General features: G+C 36.1%; 1 protein-coding gene across 1 annotated transcript in view; it reads right to left on the minus strand.

Moving 5' to 3' along the window:
* Positions 1-15,491, minus strand: part of TPO (thyroid peroxidase) — a 37,788-nt gene extending 22,297 nt beyond the window's left edge. Inside the window, exons 1-6 of the mRNA XM_088530595.1 lie at positions 15,391-15,491; positions 14,292-14,329; positions 12,585-12,669; positions 10,078-10,247; positions 7,977-8,109; positions 1,954-2,083 (exon numbers count right to left, since the gene is read on the minus strand). Coding sequence (XP_088386721.1) covers positions 1,954-2,083; positions 7,977-8,109; positions 10,078-10,247; positions 12,585-12,669; positions 14,292-14,329; positions 15,391-15,491 — 657 coding nt within the window. The remainder of the gene's footprint in view (positions 1-1,953; positions 2,084-7,976; positions 8,110-10,077; positions 10,248-12,584; positions 12,670-14,291; positions 14,330-15,390) is intronic.
* Between the last annotated feature and the right edge of the window lie 6,073 nt (positions 15,492-21,564).

Here is a 21,564-nt window from a genome sequence, read left to right on the forward strand (position 1 = left end):
AGATTCAAAGATATTTCAGCTGAGTCTTTCTATATGTTTGCCAAATGAGTACAGTATCTTTGATGTGTTCTTTTGTTGCAGAATTTTGAAAACCATGTATTTACTTTGGACTGTCTAAAAGTTTTCTTTCTATTTATTCTGTTTTCTGTCCATTTAACAAATGGACTCTGTTTGCAGGGCAACCTGAATTCAGTGGAGATGCACAGCAGCTCCTTGCTGCTCCATGCATAAATGGAGCATCTTATTCAACCCTGGAGAAGACGGACTAGGCTACAAATCAATAGTAGATGAAACTCTGCTTCATTTTCCCAGGCAGAGAGAAACTAGAACATGTTTCATAGCCCTTCTGTGAACACAGAGATGTGGATAAGGGGCAGCATGTGGACACATCTACACTAACTGGTCAATCTGCACTAATAACCAACCCGCACCAAAATCAGCAGTCAGTGCATGCTGCCAAGTGCATCATTGTCATTTGGGGTTTCTTCCTTCATGCTGCAAAATTCCCTCATATAGAGCAGGTGCCTGAGGAGCCAAGCAGTTCAAAGGGCAGCGCATATACTGAGGCATGTGTACTTCAGAGATATATAATGAAAATACAAGGCAAGAGCAGGTAAATAGATACTGATAGATATGCTCAAGAGTGGAGATGCGTGGCACCATGGAGCACATCAGAAATACATATCCTTGTATCAGTGTTTAAATAGCTTTGATGATCACAAACCACAACATTTCTTATTGCAATTGGTAAGATATTCTTATCACTGTTAATTTGCATAGCTAAACTGTGCTGTAAATACTGCTTTATAATAATCCTCACACTGCCTCTTATCTTCACATTATTTGCCCATTGCTATTTAAAGGAAATAGGTGGATAGTAAAAGTACAAATGATAACATAGTTTTGCAAATGAGGAAAACAGCTAATAGAACACACGGCACCAATTTTATCCTAGCTTACTTTAAAATATAGGAGGGAGATATGTTGATATTATGTAACAAATATGATCAGCTTCTTGCAGTGAGATAAATTCTTGTTCAGTGTGTTTCACTTCACCAGCACACATCATAATGAATCTAGAAATAGGCAGTCTGTACCATCTTCTGTAAAGCTACTGAGATAAATGTCAAATTTACTTCTCTAAGCACTATACTGTGCAGCTCTAAAGACAATAATGTTTAATTAGGAACAGGACTTAAAAGTGACATTAACATTAAATTATTTCTCATCCTTGTTAAATATATGATGGTTAAAAAAGCAAGGTTTTGTGAATTCATTAAAAGTCACGCTACAAGAAACCAGAAATAGCAAAAACAGCCCAAATCTTTGCACATGAGGAATTTTTCACCCATTTCCGTGTGTGAATGTTTTTGTTAAAACTTCTCTTTACAGCCATTTTGTTGTTTTATAACTGTATGAGCCTCTAAAATCCATAAATACTGCAGTTTCTTTGTTTATTAACTTGGGTTATCTAAAAAGTGAAATTATGATTTGATAGCAATACTTGTTCAGCTAACCAAGGATGCAATATTATATAGCTACTCACATGCATGCACTTTTATCTGATTAGTATTTATACAGTTAACACCCACAATGAGTTGATTTTCCCTGGAATATAAGCGTCTGTGTGAAGACAGTGTCTCCTTCTTCTCTAAAATAACATTTTAGCTACTGGGGGACTGTGACTAGATCTTCTCCCACTTCCTGAAACCTCTGCATCTTTTTTTTTCCTCTAGGCTGAGCAATCACTACTCTTGATCTGTTGACTGCCCCATCACTGGTGCAACCAGGGCAGGACATGCTGCTGGCTCATGCTCAGCCTGCTCTCCACCAAGGCCCTTTCCAATAAAGCTACTCCAAAGGCCCTGACTATAAACAAATGTGTGCGTATGATGGCATGTATGGTGGTAGCTGAGTAAACATTTCAGGTGACCTCACGGTGCGGTGTCTTACCGGGGGCAGTGGGACCCCATTGTAGAGGGCATCAGGGTTCCATCCTCGGGGCTGCCCCAGTCCATCTTCATAGGATGGTGGGAGCCACCGTGCTAAGGCTGTGTTGGATGATCCCCATCTAGGATGTTCTCTGGAAGGAAGGAAGGAAGGAAGGAAGGAAGGAAGGAAGGAAGGAAGGAAGGAAGGAAGGAAGGAAGGAAGGAAGGAAGGAAGGAAGGAAGGAAGGAAGGAAGGAAGGAAGGAAGGAAGGAAGGAAAAGAAAAAAAAAGAAAGACAGACAGACAGAAAGAAAGAAAGAGAGAGAGAGAAATAAAAGAAAACTCAATTAGAATGGAAAATAATAAGATGTTAGATGACAATTTCCCTTGCAATAATATGTTTATGTTTTTGAACAGACATGAATCACTAGTTTTCATGCTCATGTCAATCAGAATCAAAATAAAGGCAAAGCATATTTAAACTCTAAGGGAATACTACTATCTGACATGTTTCTAATACAGACTGGTTATGTTTAGGTATCTTTGAGACTCTTGTCTACATAGAGACAGAGTCCTCCTACTTTGGAAAACTGTTTATATAATTAGGGGCTCTTGTTGGCATTTTTAAGACCCTTTTGTTTAGAAAAGTAGCAAATAAAGACTTAAGGAAATGTGGAACCGTAGAAGGAAGGTAAAGAAAGCTTAAAAGAAAGATAGATGTTAGTCATAATGAAGTAATGATTTAACAAGCTGTAAGGAGAAGGGGCTGATAAAAGTGGAATGCTGGTTGATGTTGCCAAAGTCAGTGGCAATGCTCCCTCTGGTTACATCTATTCTAATAAATTGATGCAGTTTTTGGATGGTCTATGCACAAGTCAAAGCAGTGGCATTCAGGTAACTATGCTAACCTGACATATATTTGCCTCAAACCAGCTAGGATTCCTCTGTACAGTACCTGGTTGGGCACATCTTGGGATTAGTGCCTGCCATCATGCCAGTCTTCACTCAGCCAGTTTGGAAGAGGGTAGGAGACTAACCTCTTCCAAAGGGAGGAGAGGATTTAACCATACAGATAAGAGTCAGGTCATGCCACTTGGGAATAGTACTTGCTCCATTTTGTTTATTAGCATAACCACTGAGTTCTGAGCTTGATCCAATTAATTTTCCTTCTGTCATGAACATTCCTATTGCATTTATTTTCTAATAAGAGAATATGCTTATTTTTAATGTGACCAGTTAATTATATTTTGTTACCAGTTAAATATATTTTTAATGATTTCTAAACATACGTTAAGCCTCAAAAGAATAAATGCTATTTTAGCAATGCATCCAGTTGAACAATGTTGTAAACTGAGATGTAAAAGAACTACAAAACTCCTAGACAGTTAGCAGAACACACACATTGCACATCTATGGGGATATGAAAAAGGGAACAATTATTTTGTTAATACTCCATTGATATCCACCACACTAAAGAGACTCAATTTGCCAAGCTATATGGTACAGTAAAACACTTAATTATGGACAATAATTCACAGAAGAAGGTTGAAATATGCCTTAATAAAGCCTTCAAATTAGTTGCAGTTGATTTGTCTTTATTGAACTTGCATAAAATACTGCACATAGTGTAGTGCTATTTCACTCAATTAAAAATAATGAAATGTTAATTTAACTGCTTAACCAGTGATTTTTCTCCTGATTGCTTTTATATTTTAGCAGCTCACTAGAATGTTATTGTAGTAAAAGCCTTCTCAGATGCCTTTTTTATTGTTACACAAAACATGATAATGTCTTGGAATCTTATATGAATTAAGATTTTCTTCCAGAGCAGCTGAAATAATATAATTTCTGTGCCATACAGGCTTATAAAGTACTCAAATATGATTCTTATGCATTCTGTTTATGGGAGTTGGGACTTTACATTCATTTCTGAAATACTGGAATTACACAGCTGAGATTTTGTTTTGGCTCCCTTAGGAGGAACCTGAGGTTGTAAAATGCAGATTACTGTCTGGATTTACATCTTTTAATGTTCTTCCGAGTTTCAGAATCTACTGGTAGGAAAAGGAAAAAAAAATGGAATGATTGTGATATGGTAATTAAACAAGTCTGTCATATTTTATATTGCTCTGAGTTGTTGTTATGGGTCTAACTTTTGGAAAACTTCTGAAATCTGCCATCGAAGTAGTGAAGCAGTCACTCTAAAGGAAATGCCCCAATTCCTTCCAATAATCATTGGATTCTGGGGTCATTCTGTCCCCAGGGTGAACCACATTCAAACCCTTACTGCCTTTCATCTTATATTTTAGGCTATGCATCACATCCTGGTCTGATGCAATGCTTACTGGCACTGCAGTGGAAGAGAAAACTTTCACTGCAAATCAGGTGAAAATCCTCCTAAGTCATTTTATCTGCCTAAGTGTTAGTCATGGAATCTAATCTAGCTGACTAAGCTACCACCCATCAGACTGGAGAGACAGATAGCTTTCATCCTGTGTCCCTTGGATGCTTGTGGTAGATGTCTAACTGGTTTAGAAAGCTAAGAGTAAGTGAAGTTAATTGCATTGTAAGATTCCTGTCCTTCAGCACCTACAATTCCTTTAGCTTCAAACCCCTCTCACTGCACTAAACAACAGAACACTAAAAAACACATAGATCGACTCCACTTAGTTGAGATAAAAATAAAGAAACATAGCTATTTGGACATGCTTTATCTCCCAACTCCTTTCATTAAAAAATAATGTTCAAATATGTTTTGCTTATTATCCACGCATATCCCTTCAGGCAGGAAGGAAAGTAAAATCTGTTGATATGTGTTACTAGTAAATCTGGATAATGATACTGCTGGGATGCCTGATGTCATGTTGATATTCTTCACAGAAGAGCAGGGATATGCTATTCTTTTATACCTTTGTTCTAAGAATACCACACTAACACAAAGTAATCTCAGTGCTGCTGAATAAATATTTTGTAATCTGGTTGATCTGTCCCAAATAAGTGAACTAATTAAGCAAAGCATCAGTAATGAAATTCTGTGCTTGCTTTTAAATATATTTAACTAGGTTCTTCTTACAGGTAAACAGCTAATTTCACTTTGAAATTTGTTTTTTACATTTCACGTATAAAACACAGCATTTAGTTACTGACCTACCACAGAGCTGCCCATTCCTGCTGGGTGCCTAAGATGACAAAGACAACACACATCCTGCTATATCTTCCACCTGAAAGTGGCAGCTGTACAGCAAGGAAAAGGTATAGACTGGTGCTTGTTTGCTTAATGATAGAAGTATGTGAGGCTCATTTACATAGTAGAATACATTGGTTTGAATTATAATATAATAGATTTTTTCAGCTGAAATATTTCAGTAGAGCTTGAGGTTTTTGAAAGAGCTCACAAAGATTTAAACTAAGTCAATATCCTAGCTAGTTTCAAAGCTTGTTTGTTTGTTTTTTCTACTTCTGGCTGCTTGCAGATGTTTATTGCAAAAAGTCTAAAATACCTCAAAATCTGAATTACACCATTAAGTACTGATTAGGTGTAAACATTGGACCAAAGTAAAGCATAATGCCTAATATTAAGCAGAGTCAATGGATCATATTTATCCTACCCAGTTTAAGGAACCAGGCTGTACTTTTGTATGCATCCTAGTGTTACTATAGACATTGAAGAGCAAAAGATGTTTCCATTTACCCACTGCAGAGCCTATTTCTCTTGGTCTCTGTAGAGAAAGACTACAGCAGCCAAACCTGTAAATTAGGGCCTCAGCCTACAAGCCGAAGTTCAATTGCATGAATCTTGGCCAGCATGTTCAAGTCCTGATGGAGCTGTCAGCTGCTGATATAATATTAGCTGCTCCTTCAGATTCGAGGCAACTCTGCAAGTGCACCGCACAATTTACAGGTATTCCCATAGCAAGATTTGTATCAATGATGCATATAAGGTTGTGCCCTTTTGACAAAGAGCTTATCAGGCACATTTCTTCCAAATTACTTGTGATGCAGCAGAACTGACTGTTCTCAAAAAAACGGACTGAGTGACTAACAAAACTGCTGTTTTACTGCTGCTCAGTCACAGTGTTGCTTAGTGCTCCACTTGGGTAATGCTCGTGGCCGCCCACTCACAACCCTGTCCCCTTCCAGCTGTAAGAATGCCATCTGCCTTTCACTGTGTGACCTTACATCTATGTATGCGGAGGCTGCTAAGCACAAGTACCTTTCACCCTTGTTTTTGAAAGTGCCATATAGCCCGTATAGTCCTTCTCCAGAGGATTCCAAAAATGTGTTACTTCTGTTACACTGGGTTTTGCAGGAAGCAAGTGCCACTGACGTATGAACAGTCTTTTTCTTCCTTTTCGCCCCTGCCTTTTTCAACCCCTCACAGAATCACAGATGGTTAAGGTTGGAAGGGACCTCTAGAGATCATCTAGTCCAACCCTCCTGCTCAAGCAGGGAAATGCTTGATTCATAGTCTTTATTTTATGATCTTATATTAAGAAGAAAGTAGATGGCAATAGTAAAAAATAGTAATTCAGATAGCCAATAAGCAATAAATAATACACATGCATCCACACCTGATCAAAGCAGAATTATTAGCTTAATGAGCGAGACCAGCCAGCAGGGAGGCTGAACAGAACTTTAGGAAAATATACAGCTACTTTGGAAAATCTATTTGGGGGAAACACCTGCTGCTCTGGAGAAGACACCCAAAGAGGGTGCTCATCTGGGGAGACCTCTGTTGATCCTCATCTGTGCTGACCACTCGGGGATTCCCTTTTTCATTTTTCCCTCTGTCTTTTCATTTTTCTCCCTTTTCCTTCCCTTTTCCACCAAAGATAACCTCTAACATTAAGAGTTAATGTTAATGTCCATCATCTGTGGATCTGAAATACATAATTTTGTATGTATATCTTTTGTTCAACAATGGTTTGTTTGCAACTGGTGAAAATATCAAAAAAAAATCATCTCTGTTTCCATAATATGTATAAAATCAATCAGTTTTCATTGTAACTGAATGCAAATTTCAGATCAAAGTTTTGGAGTCTTTTTTTTTTTTTTTTCCCAGCATTTGCACTTACGCTACTGGAATTAACATGCTAAAGCTGTTCTTTAAGTCTCTCCACTCCAGAAGGAAACTTGCATCTTTTGTGTCTGAGTAATTTTTAGTAGTCCTTTGGAAAACTATTCTTGTCATCTACAGCTGGAAGTCAAATGCTGCTAGAGAATGCAGCAGGAGACTATGGCAATGAAGTGCTCATGAAGGTGAAATTAAATAACTGGTAATGTTAATAAATGTCACTGAACATTTCTGAGTTAAGAGATTTTCCAACTTTTATCAGCATGCAAACTGTGAAGCTACAAGTAAATCACAACTGTGACTATTTTAATGGTCTCATCAATAAAGAAACAAGCGCTTGTTCAGCTGTTCTAAAATTGACAAGTCCTACTGATTTCACTTCTCCTTTGTAGGTCACCTGTATGGAAACCCAGTTGAATGTTTTTATACTCTGCCCATGGCTTGAAAGAAAGCTTATACAGATCTGGCTATTTTTTTTCAAACTATTTTGATGTGTTTGGACTCCAATCAAATAAGGCAATAACATACAGACATTTTATCATAACTTTGCTCTACATTAAAAAAAAAAGAAATCCAGAGCTTTCATATGCATGCTTGACAAGTGACAAAGCTGTGAGAAAATTTCAAATTGAAAATTTGATTTTCTTATTTCTCCTCATGAATAAATTATACTTTCCTCTTCAATATTATTTTACCCTATTTAATTAAAAATGAACACAGGGTTTGAATCCAGTCTTTCTAAATTATATATATATATATATATATAAACATCTACAGAATGTCTCATCTCTACATTTAAGTTACATAATCCTACAAATCATAGAGGCCTTCAAAGGAAGGCTCTCTCCACCAGAATTGGGGTAGCAAACTTTAGAAGGAGATCTCCTTCTCTGGAAGCTTTCAGTGGCATCAATGTATTTCATCACTTTGTACAGGAGGAACATAAGCCATAAGGTTCTTATCTTACATACCTGTTATTGCAGGCACCAGTGATGAGTCTATATTTATTAGCTAAGCAATTATTTGGACATTTTGGTGGCAACATATAGGGCAGACATCCAGAAATGTTAGCAATCATGGTGAGCAGATCAGCCGATAAAAGATCTGAAAGAAACAAAAACAAAACAAACAACCTGTTCTTGTTACAGATATTATTGTTGCAGATATTATTAATATTGTATTGTATTATATTATATTATACTATACTATACTATGCTAATATTATATTATATATTTTGCAGCTTGTTATATATATAATATTATACATATATATATATGTATATATATATATATATAGCAGCTGTTATAGTAGAAACAACAGTATTGGTACCAGTAGCTGGGGCAAGCCCCTCTGGTTTCTAGAAAAAAGCATTTACTGAGAAGTGCTGCAGGCGCTGAGAAGTGCTGCAGGCGGTAGGCTTAGGGACCCAGAGGAGATGTGGGGTGAAATAAAAGAGCTGATATCACTATTGCATGAGAATAAAGTTGCCCGTATTTGGGATCAAAGGTCAATCTGCTCCTTTTTCACCATTATGTGACTCTTCTCTGCTTCCTTCTCTCCCCGTATGCCAGTCATGCCACTTGTCACACGTTTGTTGTAAGTGCAGAGCCTACACAAACGCTACTCAGGAACACAAGGAGCAGAAATATTCGGCTGAGCAAAAAGACCCCATGCAAGTTTGATTTGAGAAAGGAGGGGGATGAGCTGTTGGTATGGCTCATGTTTATGGACTGGGTGCCTAGGTGAAGTTTGTGGGTGTAGCAGCATTTCCACATTACTTCAGGTTAACAGTCATGGTCACAAAGTATTCATCACAAATTCACAAAAATAATTTTGGTCACAAATTATCATCTAGGCATTGAGTCACATGTTTTCTATAAAATCATTTTAGTCATTCTTTACTTCATTTAAAGATACTCCTTGTCATTGCATGTCCATTCATCTTTCATGATTTTTTTTTTGTTTGTTCTGTTAGTTAACAAAAATTTGATGCCTTTGTCCTGTGATTTAGGAGTTCTTCAAGTTCTTTTGAAACTGCACAAACACAAAATCATTGTATTTGTGTGTGTGTGTATGTGTGTGTATAAAGCTGTGTGTAGATATAAACATAGTTATATCAATGTACTATCAGTTTAGCATGTTAAAAGTTTTTTCTCAAGGGAAAAGAGGTAACTGTAGACTACAGCAGTCTAAAAATTTCAATTCATGAAAGAAGTTGTCATGCTCTAGGTCGGAGAATACAAATTATAATTCTCTGGTTCATGTTGCTTAGCGATGGAATTAAATTACAAAAAAAAACAATGTATTTCTGAATCTATGAGCCTTCCAAACAGAGAAATTTGTTAACTTGCAATAACAGTAACAGCAAGTTTACATAGACATTGATACTTCACTGGACTTCATAAAATCTCTCTCTCTTTCTTACCCTCCAACATTAAAAAAAGTTAAAACAGAAATAAAAAGGAAATAATGTATAATTAGTAAAATTAATTTTATAATACTTTTAATATTTTTAAATTATTTTACTGTATAAAAGTAAAATTAGTTAAAGATAGTTTTGGAAATACAAACATATTTGCTTAAAAAATAGGTATTCATAAGGTCATCCATATCTAGAGAAAATGTATTTCAAGTGCCAGTGCCACAGGACAAATGACAGATATTGTACTGTTTTATCTGCAGACTCTGGGCCCCACAAGCACTAAAACCAAACTGCTGGAGAGAGAGATACTTCAGTATAAAGGAGAGACTTGCAGCACGGTAGATGCTTAAGCTGATTTATAGACAACACAAATATACGTGGAAGAGTTCAGAGGATGCCCGCAGCTCATCGCTGCTCTGCTCAGCAGCTCTGCAAAACTGCATTCCCAGCAAGTACCATGCTACAAAGTGACTATCTGAGGTGCTTTTAAGAACAAAACAGAGGCATGGTGGCCCCAAGGCATGGACATGAAACCTACTCCTGCCTAAGGTAAAATAAAATAAAAATGAAACTAGCCTAGCTTTAATCTAGAAGGCAACATTCAAACAATCAACAAGGGGGTTTGCCAATGTCAATGTTCTGTATTTACCCGTTGGATGCAAGGAGCGCTTGCGCTTCTGGCAAACTTTTTGTTTCAGCACTTGCATTGACATTTCCATTCGTTCAGCTGCTTGGGAAATAACTTGACTTTCTTGTTCCGGAGATTTTGAGAAAGCCAGCAGCAAAGTAGGAGTTGCTATTCCCTTTCCTTCGATATGTCTATAATTGAGATAAAATACAGATTTTTTTAAAAAGTATAACATTTTAATATCTATTGATTGTTGTCTTTGATTACACTTGGTATATTCAGAGTTTAAGATAAATTTTGATTAGAGGAAGCGCTGGAAAAGCAGAGAGGAAGAAAGGAAGGTGGAAAATTCTGGAAATAAGAGAAGCGTGCCCTTCTGCTGAACATACACCACAGGAGTAAGCTTGTGAAAAGCCAAATGAGAAACAGAAACTGCTAGTAGACACAGCTTGCAGCACAAACTGCCTAGAAAGACCTTGTGTGGTATTGTCACAATATCGGACCTCCACTACGGCAAGATCCAAAAAAAGTTTTACTTGATATCTTTAATATTGTGGGTTTTGTTTTTACTTGATATCTTTAGTATCAAGGACCTCTGCTGTCATTAAAGATGGATTCATCACTTGCCTTAGCCAGCTAACCTGTCAAAGAACTGGCCGGCAGTTGTGTGGATGCCACCTGCAGTTAGTGCACAGAGAGCTGACTCTAAAGTTAGGTGGAAATGGTCCCTTCTTGGAGACTGTCCAAGCACCTGACCCATTGACAAGCTAGCTGTATATCGACCTTCCACATACGGTTTAGTAGGACTTCATCAGCCTTAAGTTATATGGCCTGGCCTAATTCTATGTTTTTAAATAATTAAAGTTTATTGAGATTATTTCTTTCCCACTTAAACATGAGAGAAAACTTTTTTACTGTGAGGATAGTCAACTACTAGACTAGGTTGCCCAGCCTGTTGCAGTGTTTGTGAAGACACTACTAGATCCGGTCCTGGGCAACCTGCTCTGAATGATGCTGCTCTGCATCAGACACTGAGATGCTGGACTAGGTGGTCTCCAGAGCTCCCTCTCACCTCATCCATCCTGTGATTTGCTATTGTAGCAAAGCACTGACTTATTAGTGATTATGCTGAGGAAAGATGCGCTATTTCTTTCCCATTTCACCAAGTCCCTCCTCCCAAGATTTCTGCACATGTAACCTATTTTATATTTTTGACTCAGATCCCTAAATGTGCTAAAGGAGAAATTGCAGACGAGAAATTACAGATCAGTGCTAAAATGTGAGTTTGGAAATATAAGATTTCTTTTTGCTGAACATGGACCTTCTTGTCACAATAAGTCCATCAGGGAGAACTTTCCCTTTAGCTGGAGGTACCAACCCCCAGAATGATTCCTACAGCTTAAAAAAGCACTTCAGACTCATCTACTTGCAAACATGTCATTGGTTGTAGATGTCCCCAGGGTCTTCTTTCCAGTGCAGAACTATTTAGATATGAGACTTACATGAAATTGAATGACATTGTGTTGTCATATTCATTTAGGTTCACTTTAGCCAGAAGACAGGTTTAAAATGGAAATAACATTTTGATTTGAGCAAAACAAACAGTTAAACCTGCTTGCAAAAATATTTAACACTGGCGACTAATTTGCCACTTCCCCCTCCCCTGTAATTAGGAGGATGCCTTATAGTTCCTGCCCACACTTCTGAAGCTGAGCTCTGTTGCCAGAAGGAGGTGCTGGTGCCCTGTGTAAATTAGAAACTGTCCTGGAATTTTCATCTCGAAAGTACCCATGAAGCTAATAGGACCTACACTAGTATAGTTCTTAGAAAGATAACATTAGGTATGAAGTGTCTTGAGCACTTGTTTAGTAATTTGGAGCCCTAGGATGAACTGTGGTCTTTGGGCAGAAGGTTCTATGTGTTTGCCAGATGCTCAATTACTGAATCTCATCATAGAGAAAGCAAAGCGAAACAAAACAAAGTTAAACAAATTCTCCAGAGTTTGAGACTTAAATTAAAATAAGCTAATATAGTTACAGAATGCATTATTTAGAGATGTCCAGCCTGAATCAATATCCAAGATACTTGTCACACTTCAGGTGATCTCTTAAAGTAGATCTCTTTTTTTGTTCTGCAGAATATAAAGTCTTTTACTCTTTCCTAGTATTTGTATGCACTTGGACATTCTGCTGTAAGAGTGACACTGAGCAACTGATAATGCTCAGTGACTTTCTACAACTGTAATTGCTTATTTGAAGCATAGAAAATGATTTCACACTTCCCTACACATATGGATGGTACCATAGATTGTTCTGTAATTGGTCCCTTCTGCAGATGGTCTTTTTGAGTTGGTATAGATCCCTACCAACAGCAGAAGCAGATATTGGCAGATTTATTAATTCATTTTTAATGCAAAACAAACCAGTTTAATGTAGTAAATAAACTTGATATCAAGCTTATCTATTCTGAAAGGTTTTGATGATTAGATCCTTTTTTATTTTTTTAATTTTTTAAATTTTATTTTTTACCTTTTTGATGTATATTGCCCAGCATAATTCAGCAGATTAGAGGCCTTTTGGATAGCCTCAATAATGCAGCTATCTTCAGTTTCTTCTGCACCGGAAACCAAACAACAACAACAAAAACAAAGAAGAATATATTATTTGCATTATTTGATACAATTTTCTATTATATATATATAAAAAATATTGCCAGGATTGAAATATTAAAGTTATTTGTAATTTTTTCTCCCACTGAATTGATCTCTCTATTTTATCATTTCTGTGACTATATACATATATAAAATATATACTTTTTATATATATATATGGATATATGCTCATGTATATGTACAATATACGCAAGAGGTGTAAAATCAGCTGCCTCAGCTTGACAGTGGAGCAGATGCCAGGCCTACCACAACTTCTAAATTTCCATTCTTCCTCGGGGACTTGCAGAGAATGAACTTGTCTGCTCAGACCATGGGGGAGCTCCATGTGTGGTCTAAGTAAGTGCCTGGTCCCCAGCACAAGTCCCTGTGACTACACGTGGCTAATGGAAATCGGCCATGCAGGCAATTTTCACATCTACCATACAAGCACTTAATCCCCAGGTTCCCTGGTCTGAGTTGTGTAATGACTGTGTGAGTGTTTGATCATTGCAGATGGGCTTTACGCATCGGTCTTCTAAATGTGGGTCCAATTTAAGCAAGATAGATCCTACCCAAGTGCCTACATTTTAGGTGCCGGGGAGCATGACAGGCATTTCCAGGCTGCTGCGGTGCTGAGTGCTTCCATTCGGCCACCATTCCATGGATTGCATCAGGGATTTTTTTTTATAAGTATAAAAAAATTCCTGATAATAATCTAGTGTTTTTTTTTTATTCTTTTTGCCTGTGACCCATATTATTAGGAGTTAAAACCTGCTAGTTTTTGCCAACTAATGAATTACTGCTACTATTGCAGTTAATACACATATACATACATATATATATATATATATTTCTCCTCAGTTCAGGAGATCTTCAGGAGAATTAAAATAATAAAAACTAATTTCATATGCAGCTGATGAAGACTCAGAGAAATATAGCTTGTTTAATGCACAGAAACTCAAAATATATTACAACCTTTTAATTACAGGCTCCTAATGACTTTGGGGGAGGTTTCAAATATACTATAATTGATATTACAACCTTATATATCAATGAATACTTTTTTCCCCTGGAAAATAAATCATTAATAATAATAACTTACTAATAATCAATGTTGATCATTTATATACAGGCTAATTTTAGATGTAATATTATAACTGTAATTTGTGTTGTGCTATTTCTGTGATATGTTTTTGGAATCAGGTGCTCTGCTAAAGGAAAAATAATGTGTGATGAGGGATAATCTTTCCTAGGTAAGATTTTCCCTCATTCTATCAAAGATCTTCTCAACATCTAAATATAGGAATAGATCTTTCTCTCTTACACCTAAATTCAATGAAAAACTTATCTGATTCATTTAATGTTATCATTCAGATTTCTATTACATTTGAAACCATATAAAGAGAGAAAACACTGCTCCTCATCTCTTAAGTAGGGTGTCTGAAAATATTTTGAGTCTATGTGAAAAAGCAAGATTGATCTTTAGAGGCTGTACAAGAGCTTGCTCTTTTAGAATTTTAATGTTCCAGGATTTTTAATTACTTTTATGGGTTTGTCTCTGAGAAATACATTGTGCTGAAAGCACTGCTGATCGTGTGGTATTGATTTATATTCTGATCTAAGCTACAAGATCCATATGCTGTATTTCAATTTCACTGGCTTCTTTCTTTTGTACTGAGATGTATAATTTTGGTACTTATGTAGTATTTTCAAAAATGTGGTTTTATTACAAAAGATGCAGTAACAGAAACTATTATGCATTATTCAAACAAGACTAATAAGCACTTACTGTAAATAACAACCACATATAGTCCATATATTCCATTTATTTACAATCCATATATATTCATTTTATATTCATATAAAGTTATGAAGATATTTATTCATTAACATTACCTTGCTTTATTCCATGTCCTCAGAAAAAAATAAGATGCAAGCTCCAAGTAGAGAATCCAGTATGAAAAATAATCTTCTAATCTCCTGTTTCACTGTGATAGTCACAAAAATATTTCCTATCTGAAATAATAGCTTGGGAGTTGGTTCAGTTTTTCTTTTTTTTTTTTTTTAATCTTAGATCTTGTTTTATTGTATTTGTGACTATATACTAACTTCAAATCAGAACATTCCCAAGACTTTTCTTTTCTTAATTGTATCTACAGCTATGTAATTAATTAAGGGGATATAACAATAGAGAAATTCCAGTTCTTCTTCATCTCTGACTTATTTTAATTTCAGGCACTGCATTTTTTTTAAAAGAATTTTGTTTTAATCTAGTATCTGGTGTATTTCTAGTCAGTTCTAGTCATACAACAGGCTAATGGAGACGCGCATCCTTTAGGGCCAACAGCAGGGCTTGGTGGGAGACCCTATGGCACCTGACTCAAGCCCAGGAGGACTAAATGCAGCAATCGCTCCCTCAGGAAAGAAATCAAGTAATGTTTGGAAATGATACATGAATGTCACTAGGAGAGTAAAAACACTCCGAGTCAAAGAAGATTTCCTTTCTGAAGTTATGAAGCTGCATTTTTGACAGAAAACACCCATGGGATAATTCTCACAGAAGTCAGAGAGCATATTTTGCACATAAAAAAAGCTAAACTTCCCTTGCTAACCTTTCTGCAGTTCCATTGCATTTTCAGCTTAACAATGAAAGCTGGAAAAAAATTAACATGTATTTTATCTACTACTTACCAAAAGAGATATCTTTGTCTGACTGAAGGAAAGAAAAAAAAAAAGCTGTGAAGGCTATAGTTGCTGAAATTCCCAAAATAACTGACACTCTCATCTACAAGAAAGAAGATAGGGTTGTTGACAAATAAATTTATTTTCCTGTGTACTAGTAAAGAATAAAAATATAAATACATAATATTATGCAACTTATATAATTATATAAAATATATATAATATAAAAAATAATAAAAAGTTTATTTGACTTTATTTGGCAAATTTGACTTTTCAGTTAGATTTATTGTCACATGCTCTAATCCATTTTTGAAATTCAAAACATTAACTAGTAAAAATAATCTAGCTCACTTTTTTTCTGATTTATTACCTTCTTCAATTTTCAAAAACTTGTGGCTTGCAGAAATGCAGCATTTTTCTGAAAATATTAACAACATGCAACCTACATATTAAAATTTAGCACTAGCCTAATAATGCTGTTATGAATATGCCCATTATGAACTTTCTCCCAATGAATTTGCTCACATGGCAATGAGAGTTGTTTCATTGTGTTGGTTTGTGGTTATTGTGGTTAATACACCAAAAAACGTATTTAAACTCTCCTTTTCAAGTGATCTAGAATTTGAAAGACTTCTTAAAATATTTTAAGCTCTATTTTTTATCAACAGAAAAGAAGTGAAATCAATTCTAAAAATTCAGGAAAGCAATATTACTCAGGAAATTCAATGTGGGAAACAACCCTCTTACATTTAACCTGTGTTCATAATGAATTTCATCTAGAAAATGGCAATTAAAAGTTTCATAATCTGACCTTTTTTTCTGTTTGAAGAGATTGTCTTCTGCGGTTCTGTACTTTATCGATGGCAGTAACTCTTCTGAAATAGAAATGCGAAGCACTTTCTTGGGGCCCAACCTCCAGAAAGAGCTTTGCACACTGGTACTCACTCAAGCTGTAAAAGTGCAAATGATTTCAAAATCTTCTTGGCATTAGGATGTTTACAACACAGAAAGTGATTTTTTTTTTTTTTGGTCATGCTAATAAACCAAGAGCTACCTGTGTAATCATTTTGATATTTCTGACATCAGAATTTCTGTCTACAATTTCAACTAATTCTCTTTTTCAATACATTTCACCAACGAGGCAACTTTGTATTATGTTTTATTTGTGCTAGCATTAGTACTTTACCAAAATGACCTACAGACTCTGAAGTGGACCCACAGATTACCCATCAACTTCTTTATAACATTTTTTGGTTTATTGTGGTTTCTTCTCTTGGATACTTTTATTTTACATTCCTGAGCAAACATATGTGTGTGCATATATATATATATATAAATAAATATATACATGTATTTGCTTCTTTTTTACCCTTACTACTTCTTTTGGAGTCAACATTTTGTCCTAAATGATCTAATTGGGTATTTTATTTCAGTTCCTATATTGGTAGAAAAATCAAAGACAGACCTAAAGTAGGGATTGAGGATTTCCTCATTTCAACTCTGTTGGTCCTCACAGGCAAATCACAAGATGGAGCCAAAGATCAGTGTTCTGATCTCTGCAACGGGTGATAAGCAAAGTAAGGGCTAGGCAGCTGGTCCATTATGGGGTTTGTGGATAGGGTATGTGGTGGTGAAGAAAACATAAAACCACATGGACTGATTGATGGTAAATCTCCATCCTTATTGTTATCATCTCCATCATCATCACTGTTATTATAAAGTATAATAATAACAAACCATTTAAGGACTATCACCTATAATCCTGTTGCCTGCAAAGGTGAGCAGGCAGGGGTGAAAACTGTGCAGAGTAGAGGCAAACAGATTCCTGTTAAGAAATTTTTGTGAAACTTAGTTGAGAACTTTCAAGAATGTAGACAAGGAGTTAAACTTATGGTACTGCTCCAAAACAATTCCAAAACATAAATCTTTAAAAGTTGATTCATCATATAGCAAAATATAAAGATTCTTCCATGGTATTTCAAGTCACTGAGAAATGCAGACCAGTTCCAAATGCCTAACAGAATAAAGAGCTTTGAACTGTATCCTTTTGTGTAGTGCACAAGTATCACAGGTTACTTCTGAGACCTGAGGGGCTTTCTTAATGTGGAAAACAAGTCTGATTTTCTTTGTACTTTCACGGTCTGATTTTCTTTGTAGTTTCATGGTTGAAAATCAAAGCATTCTCATTAAGTACAAGGAGAATTTACCTACATCAAGATTTGTTTAAATAAGAACCATAACCTTTGTTCACTGTTTGAGGTTGAAGGATTCATCAACAAGAGACTATAAATGGTCACAGACACTAAATTTCTCTCTGAGGAAATATTTGAATGGAAGCATATATTTTGTGTTTCTTTTCACTGATGTATAAATACAGTCTATATCAAATTCTTATTTTTACTTAAGAGTCTAATTGTCTAAGTCTCCCTTGAGACTCAAACACAAGTTTAATCAGGAAGTATGGGGGTCTTGATTACACTGGTCCAATTTACACAGACGAAATTTGCATTCCCATTCCCACTGGGATTCATTCAGTATTCAGCTGCTGCTGGGATAGGCTGAAAGAGAAGAAAGAGGGCAAAATTTAACGGCTTAAGAACAACCTTGATTTTCTGAATCCAGAATTCATATGCTGCCTCCATGTTGATGCAGATAATTTGGGTGAATATCCTGCTGGTTGTGTCTGTTTTTTTTTTTTTTTTTTTTTTTTTTTTTACTGCAGCGCCTATCTAAACACAAAATGCAAGTCAATTTTCAAGTGCATAACAACTATTCTTATATTAAATACCACATCTAAGGAATACAGCAGTGGACTTGAAAGCTTAACAATATTAAGATTCAAGTGACTCATCCAATTTGTTATATTATTATTATTTTTTTTCTTTTAAAGATCTGTATCTGCACATGAAGAAAACGTCCTCTAAAGTAAATCCTTGAGTAGTTAATAAAGAGATAAAAAACAGAATTTGGGATTATTCACACATATTAATTTCTGCAGGCCTATTCAGGCAGGTATTCAGAAAAAATTGTTCTTAACGTAAAATATTATGTTATTTCAACCCAAGCTTGATACAGACAACAGACACATTTCTATAATCTTGAAACAACTCTTGCACTGCAACAACCCCTTGCTCTGCCAGGCAGTCTGAGGCATTAGTGGGTCTTACCAGTGTCAGGTTAGAATGAGAGACTTCTGAGACAGATCTGTGCAGCTGCAGGAACTGGTTTTCATAGCGTGTTACAGTATTTTTGTAGCATTTAGTGGCAATCCTGAGCTCTGGCATGGTATGAAGGACACTTTTAATACAGATATCTAATCTGGAATAGAAGAATAGTCTCTGGTCTCTTCCAGCTATTAAAATTCCATGAGCACTCCTTTATGAGAGGAGAGGCAAAAAGTGCAGATCATTTTACAGTATTATAGAAATAGTATAGAAATAATTTTGCTGAAGTTCCAGCCTAATATCATACAAATAATACCAGTTAGTCTCATCCTACTTACCAAGCGAAAAATGCAAGAAAGAGGTGAATAAATGTAGTAGAATTTCTCCAGAGTTTTTCCAACACCATCACTCTAGTCACAGTAAGAATTTCTTTTTCCTAGAAGGAATTTCATTTTATATGTTTTTTTTTTTTTTTTTTTTTTTTTTTTTTTTTTGCCATTATTCTCTTTAATTAGAGAAGAGCTTGTTGTGGTCTGTGAAACAATCAGCAGCATAAAGAAGGTGAATATGTCAGCTTTGTGGGAGAAAAATATATTCAAGGGCTATGAAATAAAAGAATTGGATCAGGAAGACTCTGAATCATAAATGGGCTGAAGCTGGAATTTTACTTGCCCCTTTTTACCTGAGTTTTCATATCTGGATTTTGATAGGGTGACTAGATCTCCCAAAATAAAGCATTAAAGTTCTCAAGCCTGTGATTTTAAAGCCCCTCTGTAGAAACAAATGCTCTAATGTCTTTGAGTAGCAGAGCTGGGATTCCTCACACTTAAATGCTTCCTATTGGCCTGCTTCAGCTGATTGCCTGGTAGTCTGCATTTTCCTGAGCGTGTCATTGGTTTCTCAAATTTATTATTTCATTTTAATTAATTTTTTGATCCATTTAAAAATTAAGGTAATAGTTGCACGGTAAGAAATCCTTGGAGCAATGGAATTGCCAAGCAGTTTGGAGAAAGCAGTAATAAAAGGAACCAAACAGCCAGTGAAAAATTAGACTTTTATTCATTAAGTCAAGCAATACAAGAATCTCTCAAGATGGCCACCGGCTCATTAGACGGATCGTTCACTAGGTACATCCTACATTATAAACACATTTTGTTAATTGAAAAACACATTTTAAATCTAATGAGATTCTCTTGAACTATTTTCGTCCAAGTTCATATTCACCCAAGCAAATGTGCATGCTCCTGAATTAATCTCCAAATTTTCATTAGTCTGTCACAAATCAGGAAAGTAAATGATCTGAAGAAGTTAAATGAAACATTCTTCACAAGCACTGATGTTAAGAGGTCACACAGCAGCCAGTCTCTGGGACATTTAGTGTTCAAGTAAGCCTTATTGAGTAATAAAAACAACCTGGCTTTTTGACGTCATGTCATGTCAAGGTCCCACAAAACTAGAGCTGTTATTTTTAATGCTCTGCTAAGTTTAAAGCACTCTGTAGCAAGTTTGAAGTACATTTCAGAAAAAAAATCAGACTGAGCAAACAAGAGTTGTTACAGTTTTCTCATTTATATTGAAACATTGAGATGAAAAGGAACATGAGAATTACCAAGCATGTAGCATTACATAGTAAATAACAACAAGAATGAAAACAAATGTTTAAATGAATGTTAATGAAAATCAGCACTTCATAAAAGATTAAGAGGAGGCTACCAAATAGTTGAGGCAACAGGAAAAAAAATGTTCGAAATACCTACCTACCTATCTATCTATCTGTAACTACGCAGGGATAGTCACAGTAAAGAATTCATTTTTCAACTAAGCCCTATTTGAAATGATACAAAATAAAGAATAGATACTGCAGTAGACTGAGAAATCCAACAAAATGATTTTTATGCAGACAAATATAAGGTAAATGTCTTTCATAACAAATCATGTGGTTTATCCAGACATGAAGGAACACTCCCGTAAAGCTGTGATTCAGGAAAAAAAAAGATATAAAGAATCACCATAGATAAATTCAACAGACCTTTCAGGATAATGTTCTGACAAGAGAAACTAATGTGTCTTCCTGAGACACGAAAGGAGAATTAACGAGTGACCTGGTGCCTACATGTAGAGTGGGCAACATTATTACGGGCTCATTGCATCCACTTCTGAGGTCTGCCCGTAACCGTGAGTCAGTCTCAACATTGTGAGGCTTGAGGCAGCAAAACTGCTTGATTTAGGAAGAAAATTCTGAGAAGCGATATTTTATGGTGCTGAGTACTTGCACTTGGAAAAAAAAAAAAAAAAACATGTAGTGAGAAACTTGGCAATTCTGCAGAGAAAGGCATGGCCAGGGACAGTAGGTGTAAGCATTGTAGACAAAGAATTTTAGCCTTGAAATAAAATGCAGTTTCCAAGGTCAAAAAAAAGCTATTAGAAATTGAAAGAGGTTATAAGTGTGAATGCTTAAGAAAGAAGAGAATTTGCACAGGGCACTGGGCCCCTGGGTAAGCTCTTGTTCAGGGCTCCCACACGTAATTTGCCTGGGTACTGCAGTACCATCTCTGCCTGTGTGAAACAACAGGAATTGCTTCCCTTCCACCCCTGCACAGGCTGCAGCAGTAGGACACCAAATTCATACCTGCTCCCGTGTTCTCACCACTCATCCCATAGGCAGGAGCTATCACGTCCCACTGCCCAAGTCCTCATCCTGCACCTGCCTGCTTCCCAACTCTGCAGCACCAACCCATGAGCCCGGTCCAGCGAGCCAGTGTGTGCAACCAGCTGGCTCAGTGGTACTTTAACTGCCAGCTGAGTTCAGGGTATATCATGGTATCCAGAAAGTCGGTTATTGCAGCCTGTCTTGGGCAGCATCTTACCTGGCACATCAGCTTTATGTCTGCTCACGTGTAGAGGTAATACAGTTGTAAATCACCTTCACTTTTAAGTTTACAGTTATGTGCACCAAAGTTGGAAAATCTCTGTTTTCCTAGTTGTATATCCCTCATTTCTTTAGTCATGTAG

This window comes from Tinamus guttatus, unplaced genomic scaffold (assembly GCF_059628265.1).
Source record: "Tinamus guttatus ecotype Peru unplaced genomic scaffold, ASM5962826v1 Tinamus_guttatus_pri_ptg000383l, whole genome shotgun sequence".
In the NCBI taxonomy this organism is placed as follows: Eukaryota; Metazoa; Chordata; class Aves; order Tinamiformes; family Tinamidae; genus Tinamus; species Tinamus guttatus.